Below are 23,541 nucleotides of genomic sequence, written 5' to 3'. Positions count from 1 at the left end.
GTTTCTTACACAAACATATCACTTTGCTTTAGAAGACATTAATTGATCGACTGGAGTCGTGTGGATTACTTTTATGCTGCCTAAATGTGACTTTTGGACCGTCAAAATGTTGGCACCCATTTACTTGCATTATAAGGACCTGAAAGAGCTCTATCTTCTTCTAAAAATCTTTGTGTTCTGCTGAAGAAAGACATTCATACACATTGTGGATGGCATCATTTTAAGTGAATAATGAGAGAATTTTCATTTTTAGGTGAACTATTCCTTTAAGCATTTTGTGGCTATAATAACAGGCCTGTGTAGTTCATAGTAATTTAACAGACACTGAAGTCCCTGATCCAACATTTGCATGATGTCAGCAGTCTTCTCACGAGTTGCTCCTCCTTTGGAACAGATAACTTTGATCAGCTGACTGAAGTACATATCTAACTGGGCCATGAACATGTCTTCCAGAGAACAGCCATAAGCCTCTGGAACTCTGCATTAATCTGAAACCAAAGAAAGCATGTACCTGAAGAGGGTGCCATTTTTTTGTACAAGCATAACTGCATTATCTCAATCAAACCAATGTATGTAACCAGTATAACCAGTACTTTACTTCAACCTTTTCTTTTTGTAAATACCTCTTTATGTCTGAACAGCGCAGGCCATCTCGCCTTGAAATCCTTGACATGGGGCTCCTTGTTCACCACCTCCTGCCATTTGTAGGGAAATGTCAGAGCCATTTTTAGAAAAAATATCTCAGCTCTGTACAATGCAAGTGAATGGTGGCCAGAACTTTAAAGCTCCAAAAAGCACATAAAGGCAGCATACAAGTACTCCACACGACTCCAGGGGTTAAATCCATATCTTCAGAAGTGAGATAATATGTGTGGGTGAGCAACAGATCAATATTTAAGTCCTTTTTTTACCATAAATTCTACTCCTTGCCCAGTAGGTGGCGATATTATGGAGATAGAATTGTTTCTAATTCAGAGACAACTGGAAAGAGATTCACAAATAGAAAGTTGGTTCACAAATAAATTGAATGAGATCCACAAATAAATGTAAGGAGTTTCACAAAAATGAAATGAATTCAAAAATTAAAAGAATGAGATTTACAAATATATGTTAAGAGTTTCACAAAAATAAAGTGAATTCACAAATAAATAAAATGAGATTTGCAAATTTAAAAAAAATATTTACAAATATATTTTTTAACTCACAAACACAACACTGTCCAGAATTCATTTGTGGATCGCTTGCTCTGCATTTGTTTCTTCTGAAACATTTCTTGTGCGAGAGCTGCGGGCAATCCACAAATAGGTGGACTCCGCCCATCGTCTACTCAAGCCAATCAGATAATGGCCACATTAATCAGACTAATCGTAGCACGTTCTATCTTCAACCAATCACGCTTCATTTTACTATCAGGGCAGGACAAGAGTCACAGCGCTCTCATGAGCATGGAATCAAGCACATACAGATAAGCTCCAAGGCCGCAAACTTTTAAAGAAACGGACGCCATCAGAGGAATACTGTGACTTAAGGTTCATATCATTTTCTCTCAGTTATAAACATGTGTAGTGTCTTGTTAAATGTCGACAGCTGAAAATTGCCCATTTGTAGAGTGTTCTGATCATTAGCTTTATAGATATCCTGGCTGACTGTATGAGTCTGCTATTTTAATTCTAACCAAGTTTCTTGACTGAAATTCCTAGCTACTTCATGAAAATGTATGTGTGTCGTTAAAAGCTTTACTCTTAATGTTGCATGGCAGATCCAAACAGACACACTACTAGACACTACAAAAGATCAGTAGTACAGATAGTGCCTTTATAAAACATGAATCATATCAGATGATCTTAGGAGCACAAACCATAAATTAATATCCTATATTACACAGTGTACAAGATCTGCTATGCCAATAATTTGGTTTCACATTATGTTAATGTATATATATATATATATATATATATATATACAGGTGCATCTCAATAAATTAGAATGTCGTGGAAAAGTTCATTTATTTCAGTAATTCAACTCAAATTGTGAAACTCGTGTATTAAATAAATTCAATGCACACAGACTGAAGTAGTTTAAGTCTTTGGTTCTTTTAATTGTGACGATTTTGGCTCACATTTAACAAAAACCCACCAATTCACTATCTCAAAAAATTAGAATACATCATAAGACCAATAAAAAGAACATTTTTAGTGAATTGTTGGCCTTCTGGAAAGTATGTTCATTTACTGTATATGCACTCAATACTTGGTAGGGGCTCCTTTTGCTTTAATTACTGCCTCAATTCGGCGTGGCATGGAGGTGATCAGTTTGTGGCACTGCTGAGGTGGTATGGAAGCCCAGGTTTCTTTGACAGTGGCCTTCAGCTCATCTGCATTTTTTGGTCTCTTGTTTCTCATTTTCCTCTTGACAATACCCCATAGATTCTCTATGGGGTTCAGGTCTGGTGAGTTTGCTGGCCAGTCAAGCACACCAACACCATGGTCATTTAACCAACTTTTGGTGCTTTTGGCAGTGTGGGCAGGTGCCAAATCCTGCTGGAAAATGAAATCAGCATCTTTAAAAAGCTGGTCAGCAGAAGGAAGCATGAAGTGCTCCAAAATTTCTTGGTAAACAGGTGCAGTGACTTTGGTTTTCAAAAAACACAATGGACCAACACCAGCAGATGACATTGCACCCCAAATCATCACAGACTGTGGAAACTTAACACTGGACTTCAAGCAACTTGGGCTATGAGCTTCTCCACCCTTCCTCCAGACTCTAGGACATTGGTTTCCAAATGAAATACAAAACTTGCTCTCATCTGAAAAGAGGAGTTTGGACCACTGGGCAACAGTCCAGTTCTTCTTCTCCTTAGCCCAGGTAAGACGCCTCTGGCGTTGTCTGTGGTTCAGGAGTGGCTTAACAAGAGGAATACGACAACTGTAGCCAAATTCCTTGACACGTCTGTGTGTGGTGGCTCTTGATGCCTTGACCCCAGCCTCAGTCCATTCCTTGTGAAGTTCACCCAAATTCTTGAATCGATTTTGCTTGACAATCATAAGGCTGCGGTTCTCTCGGTTGGTTGTGCATCTTTTTCTTCCACACTTTTTCCTTCCACTCAACTTTCTGTTAACATGCTTGGATACAGCACTCTGTGAACAGCCAGCTTCTTTGGCAATGAATGTTTGTGGCTTACCCTCCTTGTGAAGGGTGTCAATGATTGTCTTCTGGACAACTGTCAGATCAGCAGTCTTCCCCATGATTGTGTAGCCTAGTGAACCAAACTGAGAGACCATTTTGAAGGCTCAGGAAAACTTTGCAGGTGTTTTGAGTTGATTAGCTGATTGGCATGTCACCATATTCTAATTTTTTGAGATAGTGAATTGGTGGGTTTTTGTTAAATGTGAGCCAAAATCGTCACAATTAAAAGAACCAAAGACTTAAACTACTTCAGTCTGTGTGCATTGAATTTATTTAATACACGAGTTTCACAATTTGAGTTGAATTACTGAAATAAATGAACTTTTCCACGACATTCTAATTTATTGAGATGCACCTGTATATATAAAATCATTGAAGTAATAAAAGAGTTGCGAGGATACTGGAGAACTGGTGCTCACATCACAGTTGTGGGACTTTTGTGCTACTGGTGGTAAGACATCACAAATCTCCATGGCCCAATCTTGTTTGTGTAACATGTTCTTTTCTATACAGTAGTGGACTTATTTTTAACGTGTAACTGTTATTTTTTCCAATCATTTGTGCAGAATGCTCTTACCCTGACTAGGAGTATCCGTCTCAGACAACTGATACAACACCATGACGTGGCAATGAAGATGTTCATGTACAACAAACTCGAGCAAAATGCAAGCACTCCAGTTGTAATGTTCAATTCCAGTGTTTGTGTGTGTAAATACATTTACTCAAATTTATTGTCTTTTGTACATGCATGACAACCTGTAATTTGTAACCAAATGAAAAGAAAATTAAAACATAACAGAAAAATAAAGAATCTCATATTACACATTTTAAAAGTTGTCCTGTATTGGAGCTGGAACCACTGAGTTTTGGAACAGGTGAGCCAAGTGCTCAAAGTTGATAGGCAGTACACAGGGGAAACATCTGAAAAAGATGGCAATAACCAGTGAGTCAATTACCACTGTCAGAACATGAAGCTGTATTTTAGAAAGAGACCCCGTAATAGAAACTCCTAAAACATTCACACAAAAATTTTAAAATGCAAAATTCTAATAAATATTACCTTACAACTGCTTTTATTAAATACATTAACATAATGTGAAACCAAATTATTGGCATAGCAGATCTTGTACACTGTGTAATATAGGGTATTAATCCTGTTCGGATGTTTATAGTACTTGTGACACACACACAGGTTTAATATATACAGGTGCATCTCAATAAATTAGAATGTCGTGGAAAAGTTCATTTATTTCAGTAATTCAACTCAAATTGTGAAACTCGTGTATTAAATAAATTCAATGCACACAGACTGAAGTAGTTTAAGTCTTTGGTTCTTTTAATTGTGATGATTTTGGCTCACATTTAACAAAAACCCACCAATTCACTATCTCAAAAAATTAGAATACATCATTAGACCAATAAAAAAAACATTTTTAGTGAATTGTTGGCCTTCTGGAAAGTATGTTCATTTACTGTATATGTACTCAATACTTGGTAGGGGCTCTTTTTTGCTTTAATTACTGCCTCAATTCAGCATGGCATGGAGGTGATCAGTTTGTGGCACTGCTGAGGTGGTATGGAAGCCCAGGTTTCTTTGACAGTGGCCTTCAGCTCATCTGCATTTTTTGGTCTCTTGTTTCTCATTTTCCTCTTGACAATACCCCATAGATTCTCTATGGGGTTCAGGTCTGGTGAGTTTACTGGCCAGTAAAGCACACCAACACCATGGTCATTTAACCAACTTTTGGTGCTTTTGGCAGTGTGGGCAGGTGCCAAATCCTGCTGGAAAATGAAATCAGCATCTTTAAAAAACTGGTCAGCAGAAGGAAGCATGAAGTGCTCCAAAATTTCTTGGTAAATAGGTGCAGTGACTTTGGTTTTCAAAAAACACAATGGACCAACACCAACAGATGACATTGCACCCCAAATCATCACAGACTGTGGAAACTTAACACTGGACTTCAAGCAACTTGGACTATGAGCTTCTCCACCCTTCCTCCAGACTCTAGGACCTTGGTTTCCAAATGAAATACAAAACTTGCTCTCATCTGAAAAGAGGACTTTGGAACACTGGGCAACAGTCCAGTTCTTCTTCTCCTTAGCCCAGGTAAGACGCCTCTGACGTGGTCTGTGGTTCAGGAGTGGCTTAACAAGAGGAATACGACAACTGTAGTGTCTGTGTGTGGTGGCTCTTGATGCCTTGACCCCAGCCTCAGTCCATTCCTTGTGAAGTTCACCCAAATTCTTGAATCGATTTTGCTTGACAATCCTCGTAAGGCTGCGGTTCTCTCGGTTGGTTGTGCATCTTTTTCTTCCACACTTTTTCCTTCCACTCAACTTTCTGTTAACACGCTTAGGATACAGCACTCTGTGAACAGCCAGCTTCTTTGGCAATGAATGTTTGTGGCTTACCCTCCTTGTGAAGGGTGTCAACGATTGTCTTCTGGACAACTGTCAGATCAGCAGTCTTCCCCATGATTGTGTAGCCTAGTGAACCAAACTGAGAGACCATTTTGAAGGCTCAGGAAACCTTTGCAGGTGTTTTGAGTTGATTAGCTGATTGGCATGTCACCATATTCTAATTTTTTGAGATAGTGAATTGGTGGGTTTTTGTTAAATGTGAGCCAAAATCATCACAATTAAAAGAACCAAAGACTTAAACTACTTCAGTCTGTGTGCATTGAATTTATTTAATACACGAGTTTCACAATTTGAGTTGAATTACTGAAATAAATGAACTTTTCCACGACATTCTAATTTATTGAGATGCACCTGTATATATATATGATAGTAAAACAAAGCGTGATTGGTTGAAGATAGAACGTGCTACGATTGGTTCGAGTAACGTGGCCATTATCTGATTGGCTTGAGTAGACGATGGGGGAGTCCACCTATTTGTGGATTGCCCGCAGCTCTGATGCAAGAAATGTTTCAGAATTCTCCCATCCACAAATGCACAGTTAAAAAATATATTTTTTAAATAATTTTTTATTTGCAAATCTCATTTAATTTATTTGTGAATTCACTTTATTTTTGAAAAACTCCTTACATTTTTTTGTGGATCTCATTCAGTTTATTTGTGAACCAACTTTCTATTTGTGAACCCCCTTTTTTTTTTTTGGAGCTTCAAAGTTTTGGACACCATTCACTTGCATTGAGTTGACCAACAGAGCTAAGAAATTCATCTTTGTGTTTCAGCAGAATAAAGAAAGTCATACACATCTGGGATGGCATGAGGGTGAATAATTGATTAGATCATTTTCATTTTTGGGTGAACTGTTCCATTAAATCTAAAGTTTATTGTCTAATGAGAAAAATAGCCACTCAGTAGACAACAGTTTCCATTTACGTAATGTAAAGATTGACTATAGTCAGTCAAATAAATCTATAATAACATGTCCAACATTAGAATTTCCTATTATCTACTGACAATTATAACTGTATATTGACGTTTTCATTAGAATGATTTACCACGGGTTGCAAAAAGAGTCCTCCTTACAAGCAGCAACTTCTTTGCACCAAAAACCTTTAGCTCCTGAGAAAAAAAATGCTGCATCATTTATACTGAAAGCAGAAAAAAAAAATGATTGGTATGGTCAGTGATTTGCAAGCAGTGTGAGAGGTCAAGTATCAATACATCTGGCAGTTTATAACGGTTGGCTACAAACCTTACAGCACAACTAACGTGCAAATATGCTAACTAACATCAGTAAATAAATGGTCAGTTGCCAGCTGAATGACAGTGATAACAAAATATAAATTGTGCACCGCAAGGAGCACAAGGACGAATTTGTGTGAATTAACCACCAACCCTACGCCTGTAAATGGTTTATTTTATTTTTATTTATTTCTTTATTTTTGTTCTTCAACACTAGACAACAAATACGAATAACATTCTTTACCTTAAAACATAAAATACATTTGAGTAACTTTTTTTAATTTTTAGATATTTATATTTTGCGGGAGTCCAGTGAGTCATTTGATTACTTTGGGCGGGAAGACACTGATGTGTGCGCAGGGAGCAGGTCAGTGTATTCCCGCCCACATCAATCAAAGTTGCGCCAGGTCCCGTGGTTGTGCAGGTCTCTACTTTATAGTACACTAAGTTAACTGTGCTTTTAAGCAGCTTGGGAAATTCCAGAAAATGATGTCAAGTCTTTAGACAGCTAGCCAATTAACTTCTGATAGGAGGTGTACTGAATAGGAGGTGTACCTGTGGATGTATTTTAAGGCCTACCTTCAAACTCAGTGCCTCTTTGCTTGACATCATGGGAAAATCAAAAGAAATTAGCCAGGACCTCCACAAGTCTGGTTCATCCTTGGGAGCAATTTCCAAACGCCTGAAGGTACCACGTTCATCTGTACAAACAATAGTACGCAAGTATAAACACCATGGTACCACATAGCCATCATACCGCTCAGGAAGGAGACACATTCTGTCTCCTAGAGATGAACGTAGTTTGGTGTGAAAAGTGCAAATCAATCCCAGAACAACAGCAAAGGACCTTGTGAAGATGCTGGAGGAAACAGGTAGACAAGTATCTATATCCACAGTAAAACGAGTCCTATATCGACATAACCTGAAAGGCTGCTCAGCAAGGAAGAAGCCACTGCTCTAAAACCACCATAAAAAAGCCAGACTACAGTTTGCAAGTGCATATGGGAACAAAGTTCTTTCTTTTAGGAGAAATGTCCTCTAATGTTTCCTAATGAAACAAATAGTAAACTGTTTGGCCATAATGACCATTGTTATGTTTGGAGGAAAAATGGTGAGGCTTGCAAGCCAAAGAACACCATCCCAACCATGAAGCATGGGGGTAGCAGCATCATGTTGTGGGGGTGCTTTGCTGCAGGAGGGACTGGTGCACTTCACAAAATAGATGGCATCATGAGGAAGGAAAATTATGTGGATATATTGAAGCAACATCTCAAGACATCAGCCAGGAAGTTAAAGCTCGGTTGCAAATGGGTCTTCCAAATGGACAATGACCCCAAGCATACCTCCAAAGTTGTGGCAAAATGGTTTAAGGACAACAAAGTCAAGGTATTGGAGTGGCCATCACAAAGCCCTGACCTCAATCCTATAGAACATTTGTGGGCAGAACTGAAAAAGCATGTGTGAGCAATGAGGTCTACAAACCTGATTCAGTTCTGTCTGGAGGAATCAACCTAAATTCCAGCAACTTATTGTGTGAAGCTTGAAGGCTACCCAAAACATTTGACCCAAGTTAAACAATTTAAAGGCAATGCTTCCAAATACTAACAAAGTGTATGTAAACTTCTGACCCACTGGGAATGTGATGAAAGAAATAAAAGCTAAAATAAATAATTCTCTCTAATTTGTTGAAAATTAAACTATGATTTTCCTCTCATGCCTGACAAGCAATTTTGGGGGTGGAAATATGTCACTTGGGAAGGCACTGCCCACTAATGGCCATCCCTGGTGGTGGGCGGCCCTGAATTTTGAAACTATACTGATTGAAAATAAATTTTCAATCTCCAACAGCTGGAGTCGGGAATCGGAGTCGACTTAAAAAAACTTGAAATGAAACACCCCTACCTACCTCTCATCCGAATCGCAGCAAAAAAAGAAAATGGCGGACAAGCTTGTGTGTTATGACGTCAGACCAAACATCAGACACGAGATCCATAACGCGAAATTATGCTTTCACTGAAACTTAAATATATGATTTGAGAAATTTTTAAGTGCTTACGTTGATTGAAAGTACAATATTGAATTAAAGTCCCCAAAGCAGAAAGATGAATTAAAATGACTTAAAAAGTTACAGTAATGCAACACCCACCCATGTTCACTTTTTAAAGTGTGGAGGCAGGAGTCAGGAGTTTCATCTTCCAGTGCTCTTGAATTCTGTCTCGTTGTGTCTTTTCATCATGAAGCTTTGAAAAACTAAGGTCTCAGATATTGTATATGACGAAGGTCAACCTTACTATATTAAACAAAAATGAGGTAAGATTGGACTATTAGTACACAGAGCTTGAAAGGAATACTAAAGTCGGTAGAACTTAAAATGCTCTTAACTGCAAAGACCTGCACATTCCAATCTGAAAAATACTGGGGCAGCTTGCAGAGGAAATATACACTCACTGAGCACTTTATTAGGAACACTAAGGTCCTAATAAAGTTCCCGACGTGGTCTTCTGCTGTTGTAGCCCATCCGCCTCAATGTTTGACATGTTGTGCATTCTGAGATGCTATTCTGCTCACTACAATTGTACAGAGTGGTTATCTGAGTTACTGTGGCCTTTCTGTCAGCTCGAACCAGTCTGACCATTCTCCGTTGACCTGTCTCATCAACAAGGCGTTTCCGTCCGCGGAACTGCCGCTCACTGGATGTTTTTTGTTTTCGGCACCATTCTGAGTAAACTCTAGAGATTATTGTGCGTGAAAATCCTAGGAGATCAGCAGTTATAGAAATACTCAAAACAGCCCATCTGGTACCAACACTCATACCACGGTCGAAATCACTGAGATCACATTTTTCTCCATTCTGATGGTTAATGTGAACATTAACTGAAGCTCCTGACCCGTATCTGCATGATTTGATACATTGCACTGCTCCCTACGATTGGCTGATTAGATAATCGCATGAATAAGTAGGTGTACAGATGTTCCTAATAAAGTGTTCAGTGAGTGTATATGGACAAGAAATAGAAAGAGGGACATCATTACTGTTGTTAGCATTGTGAAAAATATAGTATATGTCTAAAATGTTGTATAGAACATATGGCACCAAAATTATTGTAAATAATAATAGGAAATGAACAATGAAATCCAAGATAAATCACTAGATAAAATCTAAAAAGAAGAAATAAAAGTGGTATTTTAAGTATACAAAACAACCAAAGTTGTTAAATCAGTAAGTGTCATGTTTAATTGAATTGTGCCATGCTAGAGATAAAACACATTAGGCTTTACACCCTGCTTTATGACCTTCAGAAAAAGAAGAGATGGGAGCACATGGTTTGGTAGCTCCAGGTTAAAGTCATTTTGCAAATCAGGGTGGAAGAACAAATAAAGAAGAGACATCACAAGAAAAGCAGAAAAGACACTTTAAAAGTATCATGTCATCAGTTGCAGACTTTGATGATATTTGGATTTTTATATGCATATTTTGCGACAAGAATAGAAAAATCAAAACTAGCATTTGGCTTACAAGACTGTTTAGGATCACACTGTGAAACTGAACTTTTCAAAAGCAGTTCATTTTGTATGTCTTTTATAAAGAATCACATTTACCATATTAACAACATAATATTCAGTGATGTGCATGATTGCAGACTTAACCACTTCTATGTCAAGATAAGATGATCTGTTGACAGAGACAATCAGCACAGGCATATTTTTGATCCTATGTTCTGCCTTGTCACATCACATGACCTTGATACTTTCATTTTAGAGTAAAAGGGTTTGTCATGTTGGCATGTTTAGAATGTTACTATATAAAGCTCACAGCAAAACTTAAAGTAATATTCCAAGTTCAGTACAAGTTAAGCTCAATCGACAGCATTTGTGGCATAATATTGATTACCACAAAAAATAATTTTGATTCATCCCTCCTTTTCTTAAAAAAAAAAAAGAAAAGAAAAAATCGAGGCACTTACAATGGAAGTGAATAGGTCCAATTTTTGGAGGGTTTAAAGGCAGAAATTTGAAGCTTATATTTTGATAAAAACACTAACATTTATTCTTCTGTTAAAACTCTTCTGTTAAAAAGCTGTAAACTTCAATTCAGTTTCATTGTCATGGCAACGAACCTGGATTTTTGCTTTTATTAAATTAAAGGATGGCAAGTCAAAATCTATTTTTATGGCAATCAATATTATGCCACAAATGTTGTCGACTGAGCTTAACTTGTACTGAACCTGGAATTTTCCTTTAAATAGATAGTTTACAAAAACATGAAAATTAATTTGCTCACTTAATGTTGTTCCAAACTAGTATGACTTTATTTCTTCCGAGAAACATAAAGGGAGATATTCTGCCTTACTTTTGTGTTCCACTGAAGAAGAAAAAAGTAATATAGGTTTGGAACAACATATGGGTGAATAAATAATAACAGAATTTTGGGGTGAACTGTCCCTTTAAGTCAGGAGGCAGGAAGAGATCTCTGACTGACTTTTACCTGCTATATTGTAGTGTGACAGGAGAGGTCACTCATGTTGGTGGCTTATGTACAGATGTACTGTATCAGCTAAAAGCACTGTTTCCATGTACAAAGGCCTTAGAAAGGCTGCTGTAATTTGCTGACCAAAGCGTAAGTGCTAAACCTTTTACTAAGAGTTTACATTGTCACGATGGCTTGTCTTTTTTTTAAAGAATATTCCTGGTTCAATACAAGTTAAGCTCATTTGACAGCATTTGTGGCATAATGTTGATTACCAAAAAATATTAATTTGACTTGTCCCTCCTTTTCTTTAAAAAAAGGCAAAACTCTGGGTCACAGTGAGGCACTTGCAATGAAAATGAATGGGGCCAATCCATAAATATTAAAATACTCACTATTTCAAAAGTATAGCCACAATACATAAACAATATGCATGTTAACATGATATTAGTGTGATCAAATCACTTACTAACCTTTTCTGTGTACAATCTTACAACTTCATCGCCATTACGTTGTAATGTCAACAAACCCTAAAATGACTGTAAAATTTACAATTTAAACAACTTTCTTTAAAAATCTGAGTTACAGTGTGGCACTTACAATGGAAGTAAATGGGGCTAGTCCATAAACATTAAATGTGCACTCAATTTTTACCTCATTAAAAGTTTTACTCCTAAAGAAATTAATTGTAATTTTTAAACATATATATATATATATATATATATATATATATACACACACACACAGTTGTGCTCAAAAGTTTGCATACCCTGGCAGAAATTTTGGCATTGATTTTGAAAATATGACTGATCATGCAAAAAAACAAAAACAAAACTGTCTTTTATTTAAGGATAGTGATCATATGAAGCCATTTATTATCACATAGTTGTTTGACTCCTTTTTAAATCATAATGATAACAGAAATCACCCAAATGGCCCTGATCAAAAGTTTACATACCCTTGAATGTTTGGCCTTGTTACAGACACACAAGGTGACCCACACAGGTTTAAATGGCAATTAAAGCTTAATTTCCCACACTTGTGGCTTTTTAAATTGCAATTAGTGCCTGTGTATAAATAGTCAATGAGTTTGTTAGCTCTCACGTGGATGCACTGAGCAGGCTAGATACTGAGCCATGGGGAGCAGAAAAGAACTGTCAAAAGACCTGCATAACAAGGTAATGGAACTTTATAAAGATGGAAAAGGATATAAAAAGATTTCCAAAGCCTTGAAAATGCCAGTCAGTACTGTTCAATCACTTATTAAGAAGTGGAAAATTCAGGGATCTCTTGATACCAAGCCAAGGTCAGGTAGACCAAGAAAGATTTCAGCCACAACTGCCAGAAGAATTGTTCGGGATACAAAGAAAAACCCACAGGTAACCTCAGGAGAAATACAGGCTGCTCTGGAAAAAGACGGTGATGTTGTTTCAAGGAGCACAATACGACGATACTTGAACAAAAATGAGCTGCATGGTCGAGTTGCCAGAAAGAAGACAATGCCACAAAAAAGCCCGGTTAAAATATGCCTGACAACACCTTGACACGCCTCACTGCTTCTGGCACACTGTAATTTGAAGTGACGAGACCAAAATAGAGCTTTATGGTCACAACCATAAGCGCTATGTTTGGAGAGGGGTCAACAAGGCCTATAGTGAAAAGAATACCATCCCCACTGTGAAGCATGGTAGTGGCTCACTGATGTTTTGGGGGTGTGTGAGCTCTAAAGGCACAGGGAATCTTGTGAAAATTGATGGCAAGATGAATGCAGCATGTTATCAGAAAATACTGGCAGACAATTTGCATTCTTCTGCACGAAAGCTGCGCATGGGACACTCTTGGACTTTCCAGAATGACAATGACCCTAAGCACAAGGCCAAGCTGACCCTCCAGTGGTTACAGCAGAAAAAGGGGAAGGTTCTGGAGTGACCATCACAGTCTCCTGACCTTAATATCATCGAGCCACTCTGGGGAGATCTCAAACATGCGGTTCATGAAAGACGACCTGGAGGCATTTTGCCAAGACGAATGGGCAACTATACCACCTGCAAGAATTTGGGGCCTCATAGACAACTATTACACAAGACTGCACACTGCCATTGATGCTAAAGGGGGCAATACACAGTATTAGGAACTAAGGGTATGCAGACTTTTGAACAGGGGTCATTTCATTTTTTTCATTGTTGCCATGTTTTGTTTTATGATCGTGCCATTCTGTTATAACCTACAGTTGAATATGAATCCCATAAGAAATAAAAGAAATGTGTTTTGCCTGCTCACTCATGTTTTCTTTAAAAATGGTACATACTGTATGTTACCAATTCTCCAAGGGTATGCAAACTTTTGAGCACAACTGTATATAAAATCATGTACTCACATGAAATGAAGAATCCAGTCATATCAGTAACCGTATAAAAGCTGTTTTATTCTACATGGAGAGGGTCCGCACATGGAGGCTGTCATGTTGAGGTCACATGACTAGTCAAATACTACTCGTTTAATCTAAGTAACCAGCCTGTTATTGGACACCTTTACTCTTGGATTAAATTAATCATGGCCGACTGTATAGTGAATTTCTACAATGGCATCTGTGACTAAAAACTATTGATTTTAAATGATACTGCATCCATGCCACTAGGTGTCACTGCAAGTCCTAAATGACAAGAAAAAGTTACTGAGTGCACCTTTAAAATACTCAGTTTCAAAAGTTAACCTCCATTTTGTATTTTTTTACATTAAGAATAATTTTTTGTGGTTATCAACGTTATGCCGCAAAAACTGTCGATTTAGCTTAATTTATATACAGTGCGGAATATTCTTTTTAAAAAATGGGATAAAATTATGGAAATCTATATTCCAACTGTTACAGATACCTACACAGCTAGCAACATTTCAGTATAGCTGGATTCACACAATAAAAGATCATTGCCATTTTAACAAATAACAACAGAATGAGACCAATAACAAATGTTTTTCTTTCAGCCTAAAAAGGGTGGATATGTATGTATGGCAAAGCTACTTGAGATTTAAATCTTTAAAAAAGAGCATTTGAAAATGTTCAAAAAGAATTTATTTATGAATGCACTTACAATAAAACCGTTCACAGTGCTCTGACTTACCAGAATAAATAATTGCACAAGCTGTGATGAATGATTATTGTTTATTTTTATATTCATTATCTCCTAAGGTATTTAGACATACATAATTTCCTCCTTTCCTTCGGAAACTTTTACGGTGGGTTTTTATCAGCATTAGCCAGTCCTTTAAAACTGTGCTCAGATTCTGAGACATTGCAGTATAGGTTGTCAACGGGGCTTGCTGGGTGTCTGACGTGACGATTCATTTTGTTTTGGCTGCCTTCTGAGCAGACTTGGTCACCTTGCCAGCGGTGGAGGCTTTTTTCTCAACAGCCTTGATGACACCAACAGCAACCGTCTGCCTCATGTCACGCACAGCAAAACGACCTGCAACATAGTGGACAAAAGGTGAAGTAAAGCCAAAACAAAAATGGCCATTATTTTTGTTTTACTCTGATTTTTGTCAGTCTCAACATAATTATGACTCTTACCCAGTGGTGGATACTGTGAGAAGCTCTCCACACACATGGGCTTGCCAGGAACCATAACAATAATGGCAGCATCCCCAGATTTGAGGGCCTTGGGGTTGTCCTCAAGCTTCTTGCCAGAACGACGGTCGATCTTCTCCTTGAGCTCAGCAAACTTGCAGGCAATGTGGGCAGTGTGACAGTCCAGGACAGGGGCATAGCCCTGAGAGATTTGACCAGGGTGATTGAGGATGATGACCTGGAAGGAAGTGGACAGAGATGATGCAGCACTCGATATCCCATCGGTTATATTATGAAGAGAATGCAATATCAGATCACTCAACTAACCTGAGCTGTGAAGGTGGCAGCCTGCATAGGGGGATCATTCTTGCTGTCTCCAGCCACATTACCACGACGGATGTCCTTGACAGACACGTTCTTGACGTTGAAGCCAACGTTGTCACCGGGTAGAGCCTCAGCAAGAGACTCATGGTGCATCTCAACAGACTTGACCTCAGTGGTCACATTGGCAGGGGCAAAGGTCACAATCATGCCTGCCTTCAGAGTTCCAGTCTCAACACGGCCGACAGGCACAGTTCCAATACCTGATGGAGAATCAGGGAGAAAGTTTTGAAAAGAGTCTTGAAGACAACAGAACATCCAGGTTCTCATATCTCTCAACAGAGGAACCGGTGAATGAGGCTGGTTTACCTCCAATCTTGTACACATCCTGCAGAGGCAAACGAAGAGGCTTGTCAGTGGGCCGAGAGGGTGGCAGGATGGAGTCCAGCGCCTCAAGGAGGGTAACACCGTTGGCAGCACCTTCCTTCCTCTCAATTTTCCATCCCTTGAACCAGCTCATCTATTTTCCATAAGGCAAGTACAAAGGGAGAAGATTAATGAACAATAGGAATCACAATCATGGGTCATATTTACTACGGCAGGAGCTTCCTAGCCTTTTTTGCCAGCTGAACCCCTATTATCTGAAATATTTACTTTATTTTTGTTTTTTTACTTTTCAAAAAATATAAATTCACTACATCCTATTTTAATATCTACTGTTATTTTTCTTATTACAATTTTATTGCACCTTTTTTTACATTATTTTTCAAATTTGACATTTTTAATATACTTTTAATTAATTGGCATTTCTATCACAATCTCACAAATCCCTGGATTTTCCTCATGAACCCGAGTCATTTTCAAACCCCCTGGTTGGGACACCCTGCCTCTAAGGGATAACTATGAAATACAACCCCTTCAAATCCAGGACAGAGAAGATTCTCACGTTTGTGCTGGGCTCCAGCATGTTGTCTCCATGCCATCCAGAAATTGGGACGAAGGCAACAGTGGCGGGATTGTAGCCGATCTTCTTAATGTAGGCGCCGACTTCCTTGGTGATCTCCTCATAACGCTTCTGGCTGTAAGGTGGCTCGGTGGAGTCCATCTTGTTCACTCCAACAATAAGCTGTTTCACTCCCAGAGTGTAGGCCAGGAGGGCATGCTCACGGGTCTGTCCGTTCTTGGAGATACCAGCCTCGAACTCACCAACACCAGCAGCAACAATCAGCACGGCACAGTCAGCCTGGGAGTAGGGGTGAAATAGAAATAAAAATGTAAAAAATAATTAAATGTATATTTTAAATGTATATTTACACTATTTATGCATGGTAACTTGTAATATGTTGAAATACAAACAACCCTACCTGAGAGGTACCAGTGATCATGTTCTTGATGAAGTCTCTGTGCCCAGGGGCATCAATGATGGTGACGTAGTACTTGCTGGTCTCAAATTTCCAGAGAGAAATATCAATGGTGATACCACGCTCACGCTCTGCCTTCAGTTTGTCCAGGACCCAGGCATATTTGAAGGAGCCCTTGCCCATCTTGATGCGGACAAATATTTATAGTCATATTTGTGAAGTTTGTGAAACCAACGATTTAGTAAACTAATGCATGGACTAAATAAGCAATGTAGAACTTTATATTGTTTGGATTAATTGCTTCAATTTGTATCATTATTATTTGTAAATCGCTTTTGATAAAAGGTCTGTTAAATAAATGTAAATATTCGATTTTCATTCATATAAACCCTTTCAAACATGACATAAATGATGCTTTAACAGGACTGATTTAGTGATTATAATAATCTAAATTCCAGAATTATTACATTATTATAGAGAAGACCGGGGCTAGTTGTCTCACAGGGAAAATGTCACAAGGGTTATATTTCAGTAATTATAAAATTGTAAATTGGTTTCAAACAACAAGTTTAAACTTCCTAAAATATGAATAACTTTTGTAAATTGTATGTTCCAAAATAAAATGTCAATATATTTTTGCAGTAGCTGTTGGGTAAACAAGTAAACACAATAACACCACATTGGCATGATACATTAAGCCAAGGGTAAATTATAATGAATGTAGATTTTGACCATAAGGTTAAACTGTGTTATAACCATAAGGTTATATCTTTCAGGACACAGGTATTTTTCCACAAATGGCAGGACGGGGAAAGTTGTCACATGTGTTTTAAATGTTATAATTTCAAACAATTTATTAATCACAGTACTTGTAATGGTTTGTTACAATGTGATGTTACATTAATTGTCGTTCTGTTTAAAAGCATATGAAAGGATGTTTAATGGCAGATTCGTTGTTACAATTAACACTCAAATTAATTTTCACATTTCAATTTCATAACAATTGTCTCAAATTTAACCGGGTAAAATTTTACAAAATAAAAACCTTAATATTTTCATTTCACAAAATTTTTGGTTTAAAAAATAGTTCAATTTGATGGAATTTTGTTTTACAATTGAAATGCACAAATCTTTAAAACAGGCTAAAATATTTTGTATACCCCAGCATGACAACATATGTTTCATGAACTGCATCTTTTTCCCTGAGCAATAATGGTGGAAAAGTTCGATAGCTCTAAAAGGATAGTTCAGCCAAAAAAGAAAATTCTCATAATTTACTCAGTCTCATGCCATCCCAGATGTGTATGACTTTCTTCTGCAGAACATAAGATTTATATAAAAAAAAATAATAATAATAAAATAAAAACTCAGTTCTGTGGGTCCATTTAATGTAAGTGGATGGTGACCAAAACTTTGAAGCTCCAAAAAATACAAAGGCAGCAGAAAAGTAATCCACATGACATCAGTGTTCTAATCGGTTTTGGGTGAGAACAGACCAAAATGTAACTCCTTTTTACTGTATATCTTACCATTGCAGTCTCTTGGCACTATTATGGTTTCAAGATTGATTATTCTTTCTAGTGCTAGGTGGCGCTAGGAAGTATAATCAAGCTTGAAATCATGATCTCAAAAAATACTGCTGAGGCCAAGATTTGTGAAAAAGGAGTTATATTTTGGGCTGTTCTCTTCCAAAACTAATAAGATCACTTCAGATTACATGGATTTAAACACTGGAGTCATATGGACGACTTATGCTGCCTTTGTGCTTTTTGGAGATTCAAAATTTATTACCATTCACTTGCATTGTATGGACCTACAGAGCGGAAATATTTTTCTAAAAATCTTCGTTCGTGTTCAAGAAAGTCATACACATCTGGGATGGCATGAGGGTGAGTAAATTTCATTTTTGGGATAACTATTCCTTTAGGATTTATATCTATATAGAAAATAAAAAAAATAAACCTGCCTACAAATATTAATTGTAAAGTGTGACAATTAGCCCTGGTCTCCCAAATTAGAAAAGCATATTATATATATATATATATATATATATATAAAACTTATATCCACAATTTATGTTTCGCAATGACAATGGGCAAACTAAACAGTAGATGTCGCTCACACCACATCGTGTTTGAAAGACACGCCCAGAACACACACACACACACACCTTCTCAAATAGATATGTCATTTCAGTCACCATTCGGTATGATAACGTACCTCCGCCGCTTCCTTCTCGAACTTCTCGATAGTTCTCTTATCGATGCCCCCACATTTGTAGATGAGATGTCCAGTGGTGGTGGACTTGCCAGAATCGACATGGCCAATAACCACGATGTTGATATGAATCTTTTCCTTACCCATGTTATAAATTTACTGTGGAAAACCATGGGTGGTTTAGTTCCAAACATACAGACGTTCCAACAAAACATGCACATTGCGTAGCTTATGGCAATAAACTCAGAACAAAAGGAACAAGTGAATTCGCTTGGACAATAGCATGCCAGCCGGTGCATGCGCAGGATCCTGAGCCAGACACGCACCCCTCCCTCTATTCATTTCGTGTCCTCCATGTTGAAGGACTGGAATGACAGCACCAGCCATGTTCTTCCAGTTTTGCCATTCAAATTATAGACTTGCAGGACCGTAAAAGATTGGGGGGGGTGGGGTAAACGGAGAAAGTTTAGGTGATGAAACGCGTGACGTAATGTTTAAAAAAAAACAACAACAAAAATTTAAAAGGCGCGTTAGAATGTATAATTAGAATTAAAAATCAGCCCAGATTCAAGTTATTACAAACCCTAAAAAGGAAACATTGCTGTTTTATATATAAGAAAAACCCCACACCATACACACTTAACGCCTTTGCTCCCTCCTCCCCACCAAAATGCATTCAAGCCACAGCACAAAATATAACAAGATGGGCTACATTTAAACTTACCAGGCTACAGGCACCAACAGCCCAGAGCAGACCAGAGAAAAAGGACCGAGTCACACAGTCCGTCTAAATTTATACCGGTGCAGATGGGGTGGAATATGTGGGATGACTTGGACCACATGGATACAGAATATAATGGGGTACCATTGGTAGCATTACTGAGCGCTCTCATTTGTGATTGGACTAAGACACATCAGTAAAATGGGCATGGAAGACACAGGGCTGCAGTTGAGCAAACACGTGTCAAGACAGCTGCAACAAACATGACAGTTGGCCATCCCTTAAATCTCCCCCCCACAACCCCAACCAATTAAATGACACAAAGCTATTCAATTTTTAATACCTTTATTAGTTTTATCAGCAGCTTTCTTCCAAAATTTTACTGTGGCAACAGGTGAATTTCTAAGCCACTTCAACTCAAATTTAACAACTGAAAGAGGCACTCAATCAATAAATGGAGCCACACTTAATCCAAGTTGGTTTCCTTTCCTGCGAAAATTTTTCCGATGGGTTTTAATCAGCATTAACCAGTCCTTAAGTAGAGTGCCCAGGTTTAGAGAAATTCCAGGAGGCTGGGGAGAACATTCCACAACCTTTGGAACAGCATGGTACAGGGAAATTCACTTGGTCTTGGCAGCTTTCTGTGCAGACTTTGTGACCTTGCCAGCACCTCCGATTTTCTTCTCAACACTCTTTATGACACCAACAGCAACGGTCTGCCTCATGTCACGCACAGCGAAGCGACCTGTGGATAAGAGAGATCAGCTCTGAGCTCTACAAAAAAAAGTTACTGGAAATTCTGAAATAAGCAGGTGTAGCAAAGAGCGCAATATGAACTTACCAAGAGGAGGATAGGTAGAGAAGCTCTCCACACACATGGGCTTGCCAGGGATCATCTCAACAATGGCAGCATCTCCAGATTTAAGGGCCTTGGGGTTGTCCTCAAGCTTCTTGCCAGAACGACGGTCAATCTTCTCCTTGAGCTCAGCAAACTTGCAGGCAATGTGAGCAGTGTGGCAGTCCAGGACAGGGGCATAGCCCTGAGAGATCTGACCAGGGTGATTGAGGATGATGACCTGGAAGGGGATAGAGATGATAAAAGCACTCAATATCCCATCAGTTATATATAATATTTATATATAAATAAAATGAAGAGCATGCAATATCAGATCACAACTAACCTGAGCTGTGAAAGTGGCAGCCTGCATAGGGGGATCATTCTTGCTGTCTCCAGCCACATTACCACGACGGATGTCCTTGACAGACACGTTCTTGACGTTGAAGCCGACATTGTCACCAGGTGTAGCCTCAGTAAGGGACTCATGGTGCATCTCAACAGACTTAACCTCAGTGGTCACATTGGCAGGAGCAAAAGTCACAACCATGCCAGGCTTGAGGACTCCAGTCTCCACACGACCCACAGGCACGGTTCCAATACCTAAAGAACACAAGGAGAATGTGTTAGAAGTCATCATGTTTCATTGGGTCTTCTAAACTAGAGGAGTTCACAAAAGGGGAGGAAAATAAAGTGAACCCACCTCCAATTTTGTAGACATCCTGAAGTGGCAGACGGAGGGGCTTGTCAGTGGGGCGGCTGGGGGGCAAGATGGCATCCAGGGCATCAAGAAGAGTAACACCATTAGCATTACCCTCCTTGCGCTCAACCTTCCATCCTTTGAACCAGCCCATCTAAAAGTGAACAGACATAAATTTAAAAATGCTTGGTGTAAATTATTGGGTCTCAATAATTTACTTTGGTAAGTGAAAGAGGATGGACAACAAACTTACGTTTGTGCTGGGCTCCAGCATGTTGTCACCATGCCATCCAGAAATTGGGACAAAGGCAACAGTGGCAGGGTTGTAGCCAATCTTCTTGATGTAGGCGCTGACTTCCTTGGTGATTTCCTCAAAACGAGCCTGGCTGTAAGGGGGCTCGGTGGAGTCCATCTTGTTGACTCCAACAATAAGCTGTTTCACTCCCAGGGTGAAGGCAAGCAGGGCATGCTCACGGGTCTGTCCATTTTTGGAGATACCAGCCTCAAATTCACCAACACCACCAGCAACAATCAGCACAGCACAGTCAGCCTGAAAGTGGAAAAATATAGCATGAAAATGTAAAAATACTCAATGACTTAAAACTACCGTTCAGCATGTGTACATGTGTGGGTCTTCATACCTGAGAAGTACCAGTGATCATGTTCTTGATGAAATCTCTGTGCCCAGGGGCATCAATGATGGTGACGTAGTACTTGGTGGTCTCAAATTTCCAGAGAGCAATGTCAATGGTGATACCACGCTCACGCTCTGCCTTCAGTTTGTCCAGCACCCAGGCATATTTGAAGGAGCCCTTGCCCATCTGTTCAGACAAACCACAATGAAACGTTATAATACAGTAAGATTCAGTCTAAAGTGCTACATGAGCTGGTGTAATTTCACAGTATGAGGGGGAAAAAAAAAACAAAAAAAAAAAGTTAAAAATGGCATATTAAAAGGACATAATTTAATGAAAGTGCCAAAAGGAGTCAACGCACATGCTGACTGGCCTACTAGGCCGCCATTACATAAAGCGCATAGTCATCGCGAGAGGAGCTAAAGCTCCACCCACTCTCACACCCAGCCGGCTTGAGTCCAGGAACGCGTGCTACCGACGCCATTTTGGCTCTTGATACCCGAAGCAGAGCGGCAAACAATGTAGAGAAATACGCGAAAAAAATCAACACAAGTGCTCAATAACTCACCTCAGCGGCTTCCTTCTCGAACTTCTCGATGGTTCTCTTGTCGATTCCACCGCATTTGTAGATCAGATGACCGGTGGTGGTTGACTTTCCGGAGTCGACGTGGCCGATAACCACGATGTTAATGTGGATCTTTTCCTTTCCCATGATTTATCAGTTTCTGGTTAAGGAAAGAAAAATGCGGAAAAGTTATTAAACGCACAAAAAAGCGCGGACTTTCCATTGTTACAAATAAGCAAGGGGTTTCGTAACGGAAGTAAAAATGGCCCGTAGTTTGAACCGGCCTAGTTCACCATAAGGCAAATGCGACACGTGTTTCTTTAAGGGTTACCCAGTATTAAGTTACATAAAAATTCTAAATGTCTGGACAGAATCCAAAGGGATCCAGGCATCTGGCTCTCCGTATACTTGTAACAGTTGTTGGATGCGGGAATGTGTGAGAGGCTTTTATCAAGCCAGTGACTAGAAATCGGTTAGAGTCTTTGTTCTTTTGCCGGTTCCCACCTTTGGAAGACGCAAGCACACGAGTTTAAAGAAAAAATAAAAAAATCGACTAAGTAAAATCGACCCAATCCCCTCGAAATATACAATACCAAGCAAAAAACACTTTAAAATAACATTTAAAAAAAAGAAAAAAAAAGGAAAATAAAAACTCTCCTTTAACCTCACATGATGAAAGCAAAGCTATGGCAACGTTAAACGGTGAAATATTCACAAATATAGAAAAAAATCTTCAAAATGGCCCAAAAGTCCTTTAAATACAACAAATTACATTAAAATTCAAGCAAGGCCTATACAACAGCGATATGACTCACCAAGGTTGAGCGATCACTCAGCTGCTGCTCCCCTTGTGCCAGGTAACAGAAAGAGGAAGAAAAATGCTTTGGTTGGAGAATTTATATACGGGAGGAGGACCGACTGGGCTGCATCCTCCCGCTTCCTCTCTCCCTCCCCGCCTCGTTGAACATACGTCACCACTTTGTTTCACACATCATCTGGTTGACTGTCTGAAATTGGAAATTTACAACATTTTAAAAATATTTATGATATGTTGTGAAGAACTTAATCACAAAATATTAGCCACAAATTTTAAGACACATAATCCACAAAGGGCAATAATTAATGCAACTTTAATGTAATTATAAACGTATATTTGGCCATTTAAATTAGGTGTTTACCCTTTTAGATTGCCAGGTTAAGATGTTTACCACACAAGCATATGTTTTAAGTACACATAAGGTGAATGACGACAATCATCATCACTATAAACCTGAAACTCCATCATATTGTCTTTCGTCTTCCTTGTGGT

The 23,541-nt window shown here is 38.7% G+C and overlaps 2 protein-coding genes across 2 annotated transcripts; both read right to left on the bottom strand.

Annotated features, from left to right (window-relative positions):
* Positions 1–14,365: 14,365 nt before the first annotated feature.
* On the bottom strand, positions 14,366–19,624 carry LOC127425424 (elongation factor 1-alpha-like). The gene is made up of 8 exons (XM_051671438.1): positions 19,501–19,624; positions 18,780–18,935; positions 16,563–16,742; positions 16,145–16,441; positions 15,568–15,718; positions 15,205–15,461; positions 14,881–15,115; positions 14,366–14,776 (listed from the first exon to the last, which is right to left on the bottom strand). The coding sequence occupies exons 2-8, from the start codon at positions 18,921–18,923 to the stop codon at positions 14,652–14,654; spliced, it is 1,389 nt and encodes a 462-aa protein (XP_051527398.1). The 5' UTR covers positions 18,924–18,935; positions 19,501–19,624; the 3' UTR covers positions 14,366–14,651.
* Positions 19,625–19,825: 201 nt separating this feature from the next.
* On the bottom strand, positions 19,826–23,205 carry LOC127425423 (elongation factor 1-alpha-like). Its single transcript, XM_051671437.1, has 8 exons — positions 23,048–23,205; positions 22,236–22,392; positions 21,674–21,853; positions 21,286–21,582; positions 21,036–21,186; positions 20,679–20,935; positions 20,339–20,573; positions 19,826–20,242 (listed from the first exon to the last, which is right to left on the bottom strand). Exons 2-8 carry the CDS (start codon positions 22,377–22,379, stop codon positions 20,118–20,120), a joined length of 1,389 nt encoding a protein of 462 aa, XP_051527397.1. The 5' UTR covers positions 22,380–22,392; positions 23,048–23,205; the 3' UTR covers positions 19,826–20,117.
* Positions 23,206–23,541: the final 336 nt, after the last annotated feature.

This window comes from Myxocyprinus asiaticus, chromosome 34, assembly GCF_019703515.2.
Source record: "Myxocyprinus asiaticus isolate MX2 ecotype Aquarium Trade chromosome 34, UBuf_Myxa_2, whole genome shotgun sequence".
NCBI lineage: Eukaryota > Metazoa > Chordata > Actinopteri > Cypriniformes > Catostomidae > Myxocyprinus > Myxocyprinus asiaticus.
The sequence above is the reverse complement of the archived record's forward strand: the minus strand, read 5'-3'. Positions and strand labels throughout refer to the sequence as shown.

Bases quoted from the DNA above. Each gene is read 5' to 3' on its own strand.
- LOC127425424 (XM_051671438.1), bottom strand. From the start codon at position 18,923: ATGGGTAAGGAAAAGATTCATATCAACATCGTGGTTATTGGCCATGTC. The intron at 16,743-18,779 runs GTACGTTATCAT...GTCCGCATCAAG, and splicing joins TCGAGAAGGAAGCGGCGGAG to ATGGGCAAGGGCTCCTTCAA. The intron at 15,462-15,567 runs GTAAACCAGCCT...ATTCTCCATCAG, and splicing joins GGATGTGTACAAGATTGGAG to GTATTGGAACTGTGCCTGTC.
- LOC127425423 (XM_051671437.1), bottom strand. From the start codon at position 22,379: ATGGGAAAGGAAAAGATCCACATTAACATCGTGGTTATCGGCCACGTC. The intron at 21,854-22,235 runs GTGAGTTATTGA...TTGTCTGAACAG, and splicing joins TCGAGAAGGAAGCCGCTGAG to ATGGGCAAGGGCTCCTTCAA. The intron at 20,574-20,678 runs GTTAGTTGTGAT...ATCCCCTTCCAG, and splicing joins CTGCCACTTTCACAGCTCAG to GTCATCATCCTCAATCACCC.